General features: G+C 41.7%; 3 protein-coding genes across 9 annotated transcripts in view; 1 reads left to right on the top strand and 2 right to left on the bottom strand.

The window, feature by feature from the left end:
* The window catches only part of TMEM50B (transmembrane protein 50B), a 26792-nt gene extending 18365 nt beyond the window's left edge, over positions 1 to 8427 (bottom strand). The window contains exons 1-2 of one of the 3 annotated variants that reach the window (XM_084843650.1): positions 8358 to 8427; positions 5278 to 5347 (exon numbers count right to left, since the gene is read on the bottom strand). The gene's annotated coding sequence lies outside the window, so the exon portion shown is untranslated. Of the gene's footprint in view, positions 1 to 5277; positions 5348 to 8223 lie in introns of all 3 variants that reach the window. The other 2 variants (XM_084843649.1, XM_084843651.1) reach the window with 2 other exon arrangements.
* Positions 1600 to 8427, bottom strand: DNAJC28 (DnaJ heat shock protein family (Hsp40) member C28). Of its 3 annotated transcripts, none has more exons than XM_084843642.1 (3): positions 8346 to 8427; positions 5278 to 5347; positions 1600 to 3634 (listed from the first exon to the last, which is right to left on the bottom strand). In XM_084843642.1, exon 3 carries the CDS (start codon positions 3603 to 3605, stop codon positions 2472 to 2474), a length of 1134 nt encoding a protein of 377 aa, XP_084699768.1. In that variant the 5' UTR covers positions 3606 to 3634; positions 5278 to 5347; positions 8346 to 8427; the 3' UTR covers positions 1600 to 2471. The 3 variants fall into 3 exon arrangements, with proteins under 3 accessions (XP_084699768.1, XP_084699771.1, XP_084699769.1); XM_084843645.1 differs by having other exon boundaries at positions 2170 to 3634; positions 8358 to 8427; XM_084843643.1 differs by lacking the exon at positions 8346 to 8427 and adding an exon at positions 8224 to 8252 and having other exon boundaries at positions 2176 to 3634.
* Positions 8428 to 12063: 3636 nt separating this feature from the next.
* LOC146349859 (trifunctional purine biosynthetic protein adenosine-3-like) overlaps positions 12064 to 13218 on the top strand; it is a 42407-nt gene continuing 41252 nt past the window's right edge. For all 3 annotated transcript variants that reach the window (XR_014789098.1, XM_084843630.1, XM_084843629.1), the window contains exon 1: positions 12064 to 12329. The gene's annotated coding sequence lies outside the window, so the exon portion shown is untranslated. The remainder of the gene's footprint in view (positions 12330 to 13218) is intronic.

Here is a 13218-nt window from a genome sequence, read left to right on the forward strand (position 1 = left end):
GGGTAGCTTTTGCTATATGTTTTGTGTCATTATCCATCTGCAATATGAAGCAGCGTCCTATCAGTTTGGCAGCATTCGGCTGAATCTGAGCAAAAAGTATAGCCCTATACACTTCAGAATTCATCCTGCTGCTTTTATCAGCAGTCAGGTCATCAATAAACACCAGTGAACCAGTTCCATTGGCAGCCATACATGCCCATGCCATAACACTGCCTCCACCATGTTTGACAGATGATGTGGTATGCTTTGGATCATGAGCTGTTCCTTTCCTTCTCCATACTTTTCTCTTCCCATCATTCTGGTACAAGTTAATCGTGGTTTCATCAGTCCAAAGAATCTTCTTCCAGAACTGGGCAGGCTTTTTTAGGTGTTTGCTGGCAAAGGCTAATCTGGCCTTTCTGTTCTTGAGCGTTACCAGTGGTTTGTACCTTGTTGTGAAGCCTCTGTATTTACATTCATACAGCCGTCCCTTGACTGTAGATGCTGACAATGACATGCCTACCTCTGCAAGAGTGTTCTTGACCTGGCTAGATGTTGTGAAAGAGTTCCTCTTCACCATGGGCAGAATTCTGCGGTCATCCCCTTTAGTTGTCTTCCGTGGTCTTCCAGGCCTTTTGCTGTTGCTGAGCTTGCCAGTTAATTCCTTCTTTTGCAGGATGTTCCAAACTGTTGTATTGGCCACTCCCACTGTTTTTGCTATCTCTCTGATGGGTTTGTTTCCTCAGCCTAATGATGGCCTCCTTCACACGCATGGACACCTCTTTGGACCTCATGTTGCGGGTTCCAGTGAACAACTACCAAATGCAAATGTAACACTCAGAACCACCTCCAGGCCTTTTATCTGCTTGCTTGGTCATGGGGTACCCAGGAAACAGGCCTCACCTGGCTGTGCAGCTGCTTGTCGGCCATTCATTCCATTACTTATGGGTCACCAACGATGTGTGTGTATGCCACTGGCTGTCCTTCCTGAATGGTTAGTTCCCTACTTTTGGCAAACCTCTTGAATTACAGCTGAAAGTCCTAACTTCGCTCCCATCTGGGTGTGTTTCCTTTCAACTTCAATGTGGTGGTGTACAGAGGCCAACTGACAGAACAGTTATCCTTGTTCCAATATTTCTGGCCCTGACTGTATTTTCCCCATTCCTGTAAATATTGCTTCTTTTCCTCAAACTATTTGGATGACAATATTGACATTGATAGTGTTAGTAACTTTAGAAGATCCCTCATACATCTCTGCCTTACCACATGTTTTTAATGCAATAAATGAATAATTGTTCCCCGTGTAACAGGTTGTGTTGTCATCCCTAGTTGTTGCCCCCAGAGAATGTGTGTCCTGATTTCCCCGATGTCTCATTCAGTTGTCATTTCTGCTGATTTTTCCTCACCATTGTTCATCCCTCACTTCCAGGCCTGTTAAGAATGGCTGCCATTGTCCTTTTCCTTACTTAGAGGTATGTTGGTTACTTACAGTGCAATCCTAGATTTATTCAGAATTTAGTCCCACTAGTTTCGATGGGTCTTACTCCCAATCCCAAGTAAGTATGTACAGAATTGCAGTTTAAGGCATGCAAATAGATCCAATATCATGCCCATCAGCTATCATTAAACAGGATTTTAGTGTTCAGTACTGTAATAGCCAGGCTGCCCAAACTGCGCACAGACATGAGGGGAAGCCATTTTGCATAAATGAATAGCATGGTTACAGGCCTCTTCAGTCACTACAGTTACAACAGGATGATTACAACACAGTTGCTAAACTGACTAGAAGATGTCAGTCCACCAAACACTCCAATTGTGGGGAATCACTGTTAACCAGTAGAAACCGGCAACCTGAATTTCTGAAAATCAGGGATTGTAACCACTGTACCTCTGTGGGTGTGTATATTGTGGGTAACTATTCCACGGTACTGCTGACATCAAAATGGTACACTTGCATGATTTTGAATTATCTTTTCCTGAAACACAGATTTACAGCCCACTCCTGTGCATGTTTACTTGGAAGCAAGTTCCCTCACTGTATTCAGTGGGACTAGTTGGCAGATACCTCTTCAGAGGACTGCAGCCTAAACTTATTTTTGTCTAGAGGACCTGCTGTTTTTTTGCTCCAACATCCATCTCTTATGTAGCTCTAAAAATGAGTGGGGAAGACTTTTTTTTTTTTTAGTTTTTGCTTCAGGAACAAAAATGTACCCATTTCTTAATTTTTTTACATTTCCTAATTTGTAAATGTAATTTGGCTAACATCCTATTTATCGAAATATTAATTCAACCCACACACAAATAAAGGAATGTCAACAAAAGCAAGGCTTGTCGTGGAAATGTGTTTATTTGTTCCTATACTTCCACATCAAAGCTCAATTACTATGTGTTTGAACTAGGGATTGTTTCAACAGTAAACCGAAAAAACCTTCATGCCTTCTAGAAGTAATAGGAATCCTGAAGTGCATTTAATAGTGACTACCTGCTTACTCTTACTTCAAAATCAGATTCATCCATTTTAGAAAACTAGATTTAATGTCAGATGTTCTACCACTTTCATTTTCTGTTTTCTGTGTCTCTTTTATGGTCTTTGTTTTTATCTGGGTTGCGCAGATCTCCTGGGCACGTGCAATTTCTTTGCCTGCATTAAAATGCACCATCTGTCTGCTGAGAATCGGGACAACTAAGTTGAAGTCATTAATTCTTTTGTTTAATGCTTTGATGTTTTCTATAAACTGTTCACAAACCTCCTTCCATTGTTTCTCTTTTTGTGGTGTCATTGGATCACCTAGTTTATTCCTAGAAGCAACCATATCCTTTCTTAGTTTTTCAATTGTTTCCCGTATTTCTTTCTGCATGAGAATCCATTCTGGCTGGTATCCATTGTCTATCAGGATCCGGTTCAGGTTGTGAGTCATAGGATCAATATGTGGACAGTCTGAAAACTTTTGTAATGGCTTTCCTTTACCAGTAAGATTATCAAAGTCTCCTTTTGCCATGGATTCCTGAATGAGGTCTTCAACCAACCGTTCGATTGCTTGGGTAATTTTTGCTTTCTTGCTCTGCCGTACATCTTTAACTAACATAGCCTCGCTCATAGCAAGTTGGCTCTCCATTTTCTGCTTTCGATATTCCATGACCTGTTCAGAAGCCCGATCAACTCTAAACTGCATATACTGCCTTTCTCTTTGGCTTGGAGTACCATAACCAACACCTTCAAAACTTAAATACTGTCTGTGTTGTGGTGCTTTAGATTTGAATTTGTCTTCATCATCCTCTCCATTGTCTCTCAATTTAATATTCTTGGCTACATCATTAAGTACAACTCTATAGGCTTCTTCAATTTGCACAAAAGTTGCAGAATCTGCTTTAGGTGATCCACTATCTGGGTGATATTTCTTGGCAAGTTCTCGGTATGAATTTCTGACATCATCCAGCGAACAGCTTTCCTGAAGTTGAAGCAGCCTGTAAGAGTCTTTAATGTTCTTACACCTGTGATCTGACAGCAGTCTACGGCCATAGATAAAGCAATGTGGAACTACTTTGTCTATCCTTAGAACCAACGCCGAACATAGCCAGACATGACATTGTATTTTTCTCATCAGCACCACACAAAAGCACTTCATAGTTCTTCAATGCAGCTAAAGTTCCAAATCTGAACAAGTTCAAATGGAATTTAAGTGAATTAGATGTACTTCCCAAATTCTTAAATTAGCTATTCTTATTATTGCAGTATTTTCTGTGAGATAGTTTTAGAAAATGGAAGTTAAAAGATGCTGTATATGTTATACAAACAAACACACACACACTCTCTCTCTCCATTCGGAGGCCATGTCTGAATTAACTTTCTAACAGCCTTCCCCAACATGGTGCCCTCCACATGTTTTGGACTACATCTCCTATCAGTCCCAGCCACAATAGCCAATAGTCAGGAATGATGAGCATTGTAGACCAAAACATCTGGAAGGCACCACGTTCTGGAAGGGTGTTTTATAACTGTATCTAGATTTTCTACAATATCAATGGAATTTGAATGTTTTGAAGCTCTGGCCTGGTGTGCTAGTCTAATAGGAATCATCTCTAATAGTAAACTCAGGTGATGCGTGCCAAAATGGAACCAAAACAGGACCACTGACACAAGAGAGGTATCAGCATGCTCAGGAGAACCACAAGATTTGCAGGGGGAAAAACATTTTAAACTGAGCATGCTCAGGAGAACCACAAGATTTGCAGGGGAAAAAACATTTTAAACTGAGCATGCTCAAGAGCCACAAAATGTTGAGTGTCAGCTGGGAAAGAAAAATAGAAAACTAGAGGTGAGGGATGGAGCGGAGGGCCCTGCTTGAACTCCTTACAGTATCAAGTAGGGCATAGCTGGCTGGCAGAAACCTGGAACAAGAACACTCCCGCGAGGAGGTAAGGATACACTGCAAAAGTTTGTTGCAGGTCCCACTTGCACTCTATACTTTAGATTTTCAAACTAATTACATACCACACACATACACACTGAAGATGGGCTTTCCTCTTAACATGAATGATAGCTTTTATTTGTCCATCCCCACGCAAAAATCATAATTTAAATTTAATGGATTAAGGGAACAATCCTATGCATGTTTAGACACAGAAAAAGCCTACAATTCCCAGCATTCCTCAGCCAGCCAGCACAGCCTTTTCTGTGTCTAAACATACATAGGATTTGTGCACTAAATTGATTAAGGTAGCAATCCTATGGCCACTAGACAGCGGCTAGACAGCGGCTAGACAGCCATAGGATATGCTGTTTTCTGGGAACTGACCTCGGAGCCCGCGCTCCAAGGTCAGTTCCCAGAAAACCAACCTCCCCCCATTTCTATACTGCCTCGGAGGCAGCGTGGAACAGCCCTGTCCTCTGTGCTCGCAAGAGGAGCTCAGAGGGGCCGGAAAGGGGCATGGCTGGGGGCATTCCAGGGCAGGGAGATCGTAGCTGCCTATACGACGCATCCAATGTGTCGTACAGCAGCCTCTTTCCCTGCTCCATGGTCCTGTGGCTACACAGCTGCAATCGGCTGTCTAGCAGAAAAAGCAGGGCAGGAGACACGCAGAGAGAATAATCCTCTCCGTGCTTCTCCTGCCCTGCTTTAGCTTGGTGGTCACCTATCTAAATAGGATAGCTACTCCACTCCAAGCAGCTTAAGCCTAGCCACCTGATCACAGCAGGAAATTATGTTATTCCAAATGCAACCTCTGTTATTCCTTAATTTGGAAAATAAAATTATGGAACGTTCTTAAACAGAAGTTAAAAGGCCACTAACATTTTACCTTCCATTCTTCTATAAGAAATGTGGTCATTCTGCATATCTTGCTGAACTCTTCCACCAGCTTTTTCAGCCTATAGAAAAATGAAAATTCCCATCAATAACAGATTATCAGCAAAGGTGAACACCTGGTGCATCAGTTAAGCCAATCTATTAGTAATACTAGTTGAAATGTGATTACTTCTTATACGTTGGATTGAAAACTGTTGTTCTACCTGCTATGATTTATAGTTTCCTAGTTCCATCTTGGAGGGCAAGATGTGAAAGCAAAAGAATTAAATCAACAGAAACTAGTAGATATATTAAACTGGATTAAGATAAACAAGGAGAGAAAAACAAATTTGAGAAAAATATGTGTTCTGTCCATTACTCAAGTTTTCTTGTAGTTCAGGTCTTCTACTTGGAAACCCTTCCTAATAAAACCAGATGCAAATGAGTGGTTGTGATTACTGAGCAGTGAGAGAATGGCATTCTGTATATGCTCAGTTATGCTCTCTTTTTTGTTATTACATCACATGCCCCAAGCTTACATCAAATTGAGCCTTGGATGTGATAGGAATCCAATAGGAACTAACTTACAGATTCATGACAAAGTAGTCCTCTACAATATCTGTGCAGGGTGGGGTGCGGGGTGGGGGGTGGGGTTTGCAACAACATCTATACTGCAGTGCTGCATTTAGGACCAGCTATATTTCCATTTTGAAGTTTAAAATAATTCTTAACCAGGTATATAAAGTTAAAAAGCCCAATGAACTGGTATTTTATTAATTTAGGGATGCTTTGCTTGTAGTACTGATTAGGAAGCATACAAAAGTCCACAGACAACATTCCACTTCTTCAGACTATAGGATAGGGGGTGCACAGACTGCAGAGTTGTTGGATCTATTTTGGTAGTTTTTACTAAAACCCTAATATCTACCAGCAAGAGCCAAGTGTGGAAGACAGACACTTAGAATTAAAGAACAGAGTGTCTCTGAACACATTCTGAACTATTCATTTTTTTTTCAGTACCAGAACTGAACTGACTTCACTGTCCTTTTACATGAAAGTCCACTCCTGGTTATCCCCACACTTTCTTTATTGCAGCAGCCTAATTTATATGGAAAAAGTCATTTTGTTGTTATTGTTTAAAAAAAAACAAAAAACAGTAGTCAGAAGCTCATGCTGACCTACTGCAAATCACCCAGAGAACTACCAGTAGATTCTGCCCACCCTTACTGTAGGGTGCAACTGCAAGCACTAGAGCTACAGTGTTTTTCAGTCAGCTAAACATTTGGGCCTCAATTCTGCTTTAGTCATGATTAAGGTCCATTGAAACCAGTGGAACAAGTTAGTGGCAACTAGCAGGTCCAAATGCTTCAGAAAGTATTACAAGGTATTGTGAAACATATTACCACCTTGGTTGTATGGTCTACTAACATTTGGAGGAAACAATGGAAAAACTCCCCAGCAAATTTGCACATATGAGAAACAGCAAAAAGACTGTTTCAGCTGTTTTTGCCAAATAAGAAGGAGGGCATCTCCAGTTTACAAACCAGAACCATTGCTGACATTTTAAAAATAGTTGTGATCTACACAAAATACAAGATACTGAAGGCCCTTATGATGTTGCATGCTGCTACACTTGTATAAATGTTTTAAAAAATGCTTTTAACTGAGCAGTTATGTGAGTTTAAGGAAGCAATCCTATGCATGTTTAGGCAGAAAAAAGTTCCACAACTCCCAGCATTCCCTGGCTGAGCGTTTTTCTGTCTAAGCATGCATAGGATTGCACTCTTAAGGGTGCAATCCTATCGAGAGAGGTGGCCGCCTCCAAACTCAGAGGCGACCACCTATCCTAAGCAGGGCAGGAGAAGCACGGAGAGGATCGTGCTCTCTGCGCTTCCCCTGCACCGCTGTTTTGGCTAGACAGCCGATTGCAGCTGTCTAACTGAAGGTGCACAGAGCTGGGAAGGAGGCTGCTCTCCCTGCCCCAGAACACCCCCACCCACGCCCCTTTTCCGCCCCTCCGCACTCCTCTTGCAAGCGTGGCAGATGGGGCTGTTCCATACTGCCTCTGAGGCAGTGTGGAACTGGGGGGAGGTTGGTTCCTGGAAAACGGCATATCCTACAGCCGTCTAGCCACTGTCTAGCACCGATAGGATTGCTCCCTCTGTTGGTTAATCTTAGTTTGATTTATTTAATCAGGTGATAACTAGTTTTTCCCTAGTAAAAACGGTTACCTAAATTAAATCACATTTCAGGAAAATTAAGGGCTTAAACTTTCATGAAATACATACAAGACAAACATAACATTTGCTTAATCAATGTAGTATTTCCCCCTTGCTTGTTGGAAACAAGGTCAATAAATACATATCTCAGGGCATATTTTTCCATTTTGGCTTTGTATAAAGCCAAAAGTATATGGGTTATGTTATGAAATTTTCTTTTAGTAACATCCATTTTAATCTTTTCTTTCTGTTTTTATTAGGTTATTGCACATATGTTGATTCAGAAATAAGTCTCATTGAGTTCAATGAGCCTTACTCCTAAGTGTGTAATAGGATTATGGCCCCAAATTCTTCAAATATCAAGAAAGTATTTTACGGCGCAATCCTAAACATGACTACTCAGAAATAGGTAAGACCCAGTGAGTTCTATGGCAATTACTCCCGGGTAAGTGTGTATATGGTTGCAGTCTTAAAAGCTTATGGGCACCCCCCCACATCCCGCCCCCACAAGTGACACAATCACGGCAGGAAATGCTAGATAAAAAGCCCTTCCATCGACTCATAAACTTTAAAACGGAACAGAGGCTACATGAAAACAATCCGTTTCTTCCCTTTCGGAAGGGAGAAATAATAGGAGTTGGGATGGCACCCTCAGTGGTATATTCCATCAAAGCCAATTACAACCCTCCCGTGGGTTTTCATAGTTTGGAAGGGCATCTTGCGAATCAGAACAACCTGACCTCTTCCGATCCCTTCGTCTCCATCATGCAAAGCCTTGACCTCTCCTCTCCCTCCCCTACGTGCCTCCAGCCCCGCCCACCTCGCCTCCACTTTAGCGCCCCCCCCCCCGTATTTTACGCACTTATCATTTTACCCTTCAACGAACGACCTTTCCTAACCGCTATCGAGGAAGGCTGTCAACACAACCCTGCCCCCACAGGCCTAGGACAATGTACGCACCTAGCGCCTGTTTGTGCCGCTTGGAGTTGTGGGAGACGTAGTTCCGGCAAAGGCAGCGTTGGCCGCATCCATTCCCAGGGAAGCCATAAAACAGCCTTTTGGCCCAAGCTGCTGCCCTCCAGAGGTGTTGGACTTCAACTCCCACAATCCCCCAGCCAGCGTGATGACGACGGATGGCACCGGTTTGGGGAAGGCTGCCATAACGGACAGGGAAGTCAAACCGGTGGGGGAGAGGGGAGAGAGATGCCGGGTTGAAACGGCTAAAACTCGCAATCAACTGCAACTGTGCTTGATCGCTGTGGGTTCATATATGCGCATAAAAGTTTGGGCATTATCATGGTAGTCGTCAAACCCGTCTGATACAGGTTGCCAGGTATCGCTCTAATTCCCACGTTAACAGTCTCTCTATAGTCGCATCCAGGGTTTCCCTAAGCCACTGAAGCCCATGCTAATCAAGGACCAGCCCCAGAACCTGCTTTCGCTGGAAGGATTCAACTGTGGACTATGTGATCAGTCAGAAGAGTACCTGTGAGCATGTGCAGAGTGCATCTAAATAAAAGTATTACATGTGTGACTTGTAAGCTAAGCCTACCAAACTTCCTGGTGGAACTTCAAATAAATGAATGGATGTTCAATGATATCCTCATAACTAACAGGAAGAAACTTATATAACCCTCTTGTCAAGTCCAATAATCTCTGTATATTTTAGTATCTATGAATATTTAGTCAGAAGAATATTAGTTGAAGAAGAAAAGTTAGGTTTTAGGTTTAGAAGCTTTAATTATGAACATCTTTAAGGCTACAATCCTTGATTTTTGATTTTTTGCTCAATTTTTGTTGAGCAGGTGTACAAATGACGATACCACCCTAATGGCAGAAAGCGAAGAGGATCTAAAGAGCCTCTTGTTGAGGGTGAAAGAGGAGAGTGCAAAAGCTGGTTGGAAACTCAACATTAAAAAAACTAAGATCATGGCATCTGGCCCCATCACTTCCTGGCATATAGAAGGGGAAGAAATGGCAGCAGTGACAGATTTTATTTTCTTGGGCTCCAAGATCACTGCAGACGGTGACTGTAGCCATGAAATTAAAAGACACTTGCTCCTTGGGAGGAAAGCTGTGGCAAACCTAGACAGCATAGTAAGAAACAGAGACATCACCTTGCTGACCAAGGTTCGTATAATCAAAGCTATGGTTTTCCCAGTAGTAATGTATGGCTGTGAGAGCTGGACTCTAAGGAAGGCTGAGTGCGGAAGAATTGATGCTTTCAAACTGTGGTGCTGGAGAAGAGTCTTAGAGCCCCCTGGACTGCAAGGAGGTCCAATCCTCAAGGAAATCAACCCTGAGTGCTCATTGGAAGAACAGATCCTGAAGCTGAAGCTCAAATATTTTGGCCACCTAAAGCGGAGTGAAAACTCCCTGGAAAAGACCCTGATGCTGGGAAAGATTGAAGGCAAAAGGAGAAGGGGACGGCAGAGGATGAGATGGCTAGATAGCATCACCGATGCAATGAATATGAACTTGAGCACACTCCGGGAGAGAGCAGAGGACAGGAGGGCCTGGCGTGCTATGGTCCATGGGGTCACGAAGAGTCGGACACGACTTAACGACTGAACAACAAGCCCCACTGAACCCAGTACAATTTATTTCTGAGTGAACATGCATAGATAGGATAGCACTGTAAATAATTAAACTTCCTCAAACCATTCTTTACTCCTTTTAAGCATCCTACCATTTATAGTAAGTAATAATTACCATTCACCCCATCCCTATTTAAGCATGATAAGGATGATTGAGATCTTGAAAATCAACCCTGGGTCTAGGGTTCAGGTGGCTGAGGTTTGGAGAAATACTTGTGTGGGATACAAGCAGCCACTGTTTTTAACCATATATTTTCCTAATGGAAGCTATTATGTCACCAATTAAAGGGTCTTGTGCTTCTTTTCTTTTTTAAAAAGGGGCAAATCAGTGTTCTAGGTGAGTCAGTTGCACCTAATAGCTACAGCCCTATATCTGTACACGTATGGGATTAAGGGGGAACACTTCCAAGGCAGAGTATATTATTTACAGTCAGGCCAGCCTCTGAGCACCAGATGTTGGGCATAAATAACAGGAAGGGTCTGTTTCCATCATGACCTGTTATGCAAGCTTCCCATAAACATCCAGCTGGGCACTGGTAGAAATGTAATGCTAAATTATAGATGAACCTTGGTCTGGTCCAGCAAGGCAATTCTTAAGCTTTTATTTTAGAAATCAGTTGCTGGTCCCAGCCCTGTGCCATTCATGTGGTATTATAGTGAACCAATTGTGCTGTTTCCTGCAATGACTGTATTAAGTTCTGTCACCTTGTCCTCTGCTGATTTCTATATTGGTGTGGTATTTCTTGAAACATATACACATGAATGGAGAAACAACAATCGTTGTTGAAATCAAAACCAGATGTGTATATATAATAGTATGTCACCCCGATGAACCCAGCGGATAGTTTTTTTTTGGGGGGGGCTACATCACCCCTCAACACAGTTCATCACTTTCTGTAGAAACACAAAGTGTCCGTAGATGCTTCAGAGTGTGGGTTACAGAATATCTGTGAGTGGTGTTAATGTGCCAGAGGTATATATAAAAATAAGACTTCTGTTTGCAAGCCTTGTGAATTATCAGATCTCTACAGTGCAGCAAATCCTTTGAGGAATTAGTGCACATATAGGTAATACACATGCAGGCCTCAGTGGATGTCTTTGCAGTGTGTGTGTGTGTGAGTGCAGGGAAGGCTGTGTTTGTATATGTTTTGGATGGTAGTGGAAGTCCAGGTTCTACCCACCACTGATATACACCTCCCCCACCCACCACCACATGTGGCATTTGAAGCAAAAAGGTTGCCCAACCCTGGATTAATTATTTTTTAGCAGTTCACTGGTATCTGATTCTGGAGTCACCACTTACACAAAAACTGGTAGGAGCATGTTATGCCAGACCTGTAGCCAGGGTGAGCTAGTGAGAGCCTATCTCCCCCCTAAATTTTTTACAAACAAATAATTTTTAAAATAGTGTACAATTTTGTCTTTTAAAAGTCTGCAAACCAGATGAACTGGCTCCCTACTTTTTTGGCAGCCCTCCAGAATTTTTAGGCTGGTTACGCCTGTGTTCTATTGAAACCTAAATCATTTGATTAAGAATTTCAGGATGACCAAATTAAACCCTTACTGCAATGGTATACTTAAGTCTTGGAAATGTTTCCAGTACTCAAAACAGTCTGCATTTTAGGGCTTTTTTACATCATATTTTTGTGCAATAAATCAGATGCCTTTAGCCATAACAACTGGAGCTTATTCTCCAGTTGGACCCATAAGGCTAACAAATACTGTCTATATACTGATCGATTAAATTTTTATTTACATTCCTGACAAGTTGGGATCTTATCTAATATCTGATGGTTTGCTTATATAGAATTATGAACCTTTACAAATATATTTTCATTTCTTATTTCTTTCTCTTAGCAAACACCTGTATATTTTTCTAGCTTTATATAAGCTACATCATACAATTAATGCAAATGTATCTTCCTCTTATGTGATTGGTCACAAGGAGATGGCATTTCAGGCAGTGGATTCTGACAACGATCTTCTGGACTGAAGCATTCCCTCAGCTAGCAGCAAAGCCATTTTTTCTTCTTCACCAAATGTTCATGTAAGAGCAATCCTACACCTGCTTACCTGGGAGTAAGCCCAGCTGAGCTCAGTGGAACTTACTTCTGAGTAAACATGTATAGGATTGCACTGTTAATCTGGCATGAGTTGAGAAATTTCTTTTTAGTACTGCTGTTTACAGTTTAGAACAAAGATCGCTAAAACTGACTTCTGTAAATTTCAGAATCTCTTAGAAACACTTGGTAAGTTATATTTACATTTGTTATCATAAATGAGTATTTTCATGTGGTGTTGAGATAAAATGTTTGCTAATTTTTATGAGTGAATGGTGAATGGGGCAACTTCTGGTCTCTAAAATATATATTTATCATGTGAAAGAATGCACTGAATCATGCATGAAATATTTCTATAAATGGAAATGCTGAAAATTATTAACAGTTTTTTTCTATCTGAGCAGGACCACAACAATATTTTGTATTGAATCGATGGAACACTTTAGGCTGAGTTCCACCAAACATTGGTGGACTCTAATTCTCGGGAAACCATGGAGAAATGCTATCATGTTGTTGAACGAAAGTCTGTGAGAATCACAAAGGGTGAAGACTAACACAATTGCTATATATTTTGAAGAGGCAGTAGTGTAGCTAGGGTGGGGCAATAGGCACATTGTCCTGAGTATAGCCAGGTTAGGGACACAAAGTAGGTATCAAAGATCATGTAATATATTGGCATTTATTAGAATAATGCTAAATGATGCGATGTTTTCTTTTCAGTATGGTAAAATTAAGTATGTTTTTAAGATGGAGGCTGAACAACTGGCTTGCTCAGAGGCTGGGAGGGAGGGGACTGCAAACTAGAGCAGATTAGCACTATTGCAGTTTCTTACTTAGCTCTGTGTCCACAGCCCAGAAATACAGAACAGCCGTCACTGAATTTGTGTGAGCAGAAATCAAAGTCCGGTGAGACTGGACAGCAACAATTGGCAGGTCTTTTGCTCAACAGCTTCTAAGCAGGAGTAGTCTAGCTGAGCAGTGAACAAAAGTCCCCAAGCAGTGCTGGTTCTTGGAGAATGCAGGATTGGGACATAGGCAAAGTTCCAGCACTGTGAGTAAGCTCAGGAAACCTTGATAG

The sequence above is a fragment of the Heloderma suspectum genome, chromosome 3 (genome assembly GCF_057233095.1).
Source record: "Heloderma suspectum isolate Gila_16-S chromosome 3, 16-S_ref, whole genome shotgun sequence".
Taxonomy (NCBI): domain Eukaryota; kingdom Metazoa; phylum Chordata; class Lepidosauria; order Squamata; family Helodermatidae; genus Heloderma; species Heloderma suspectum.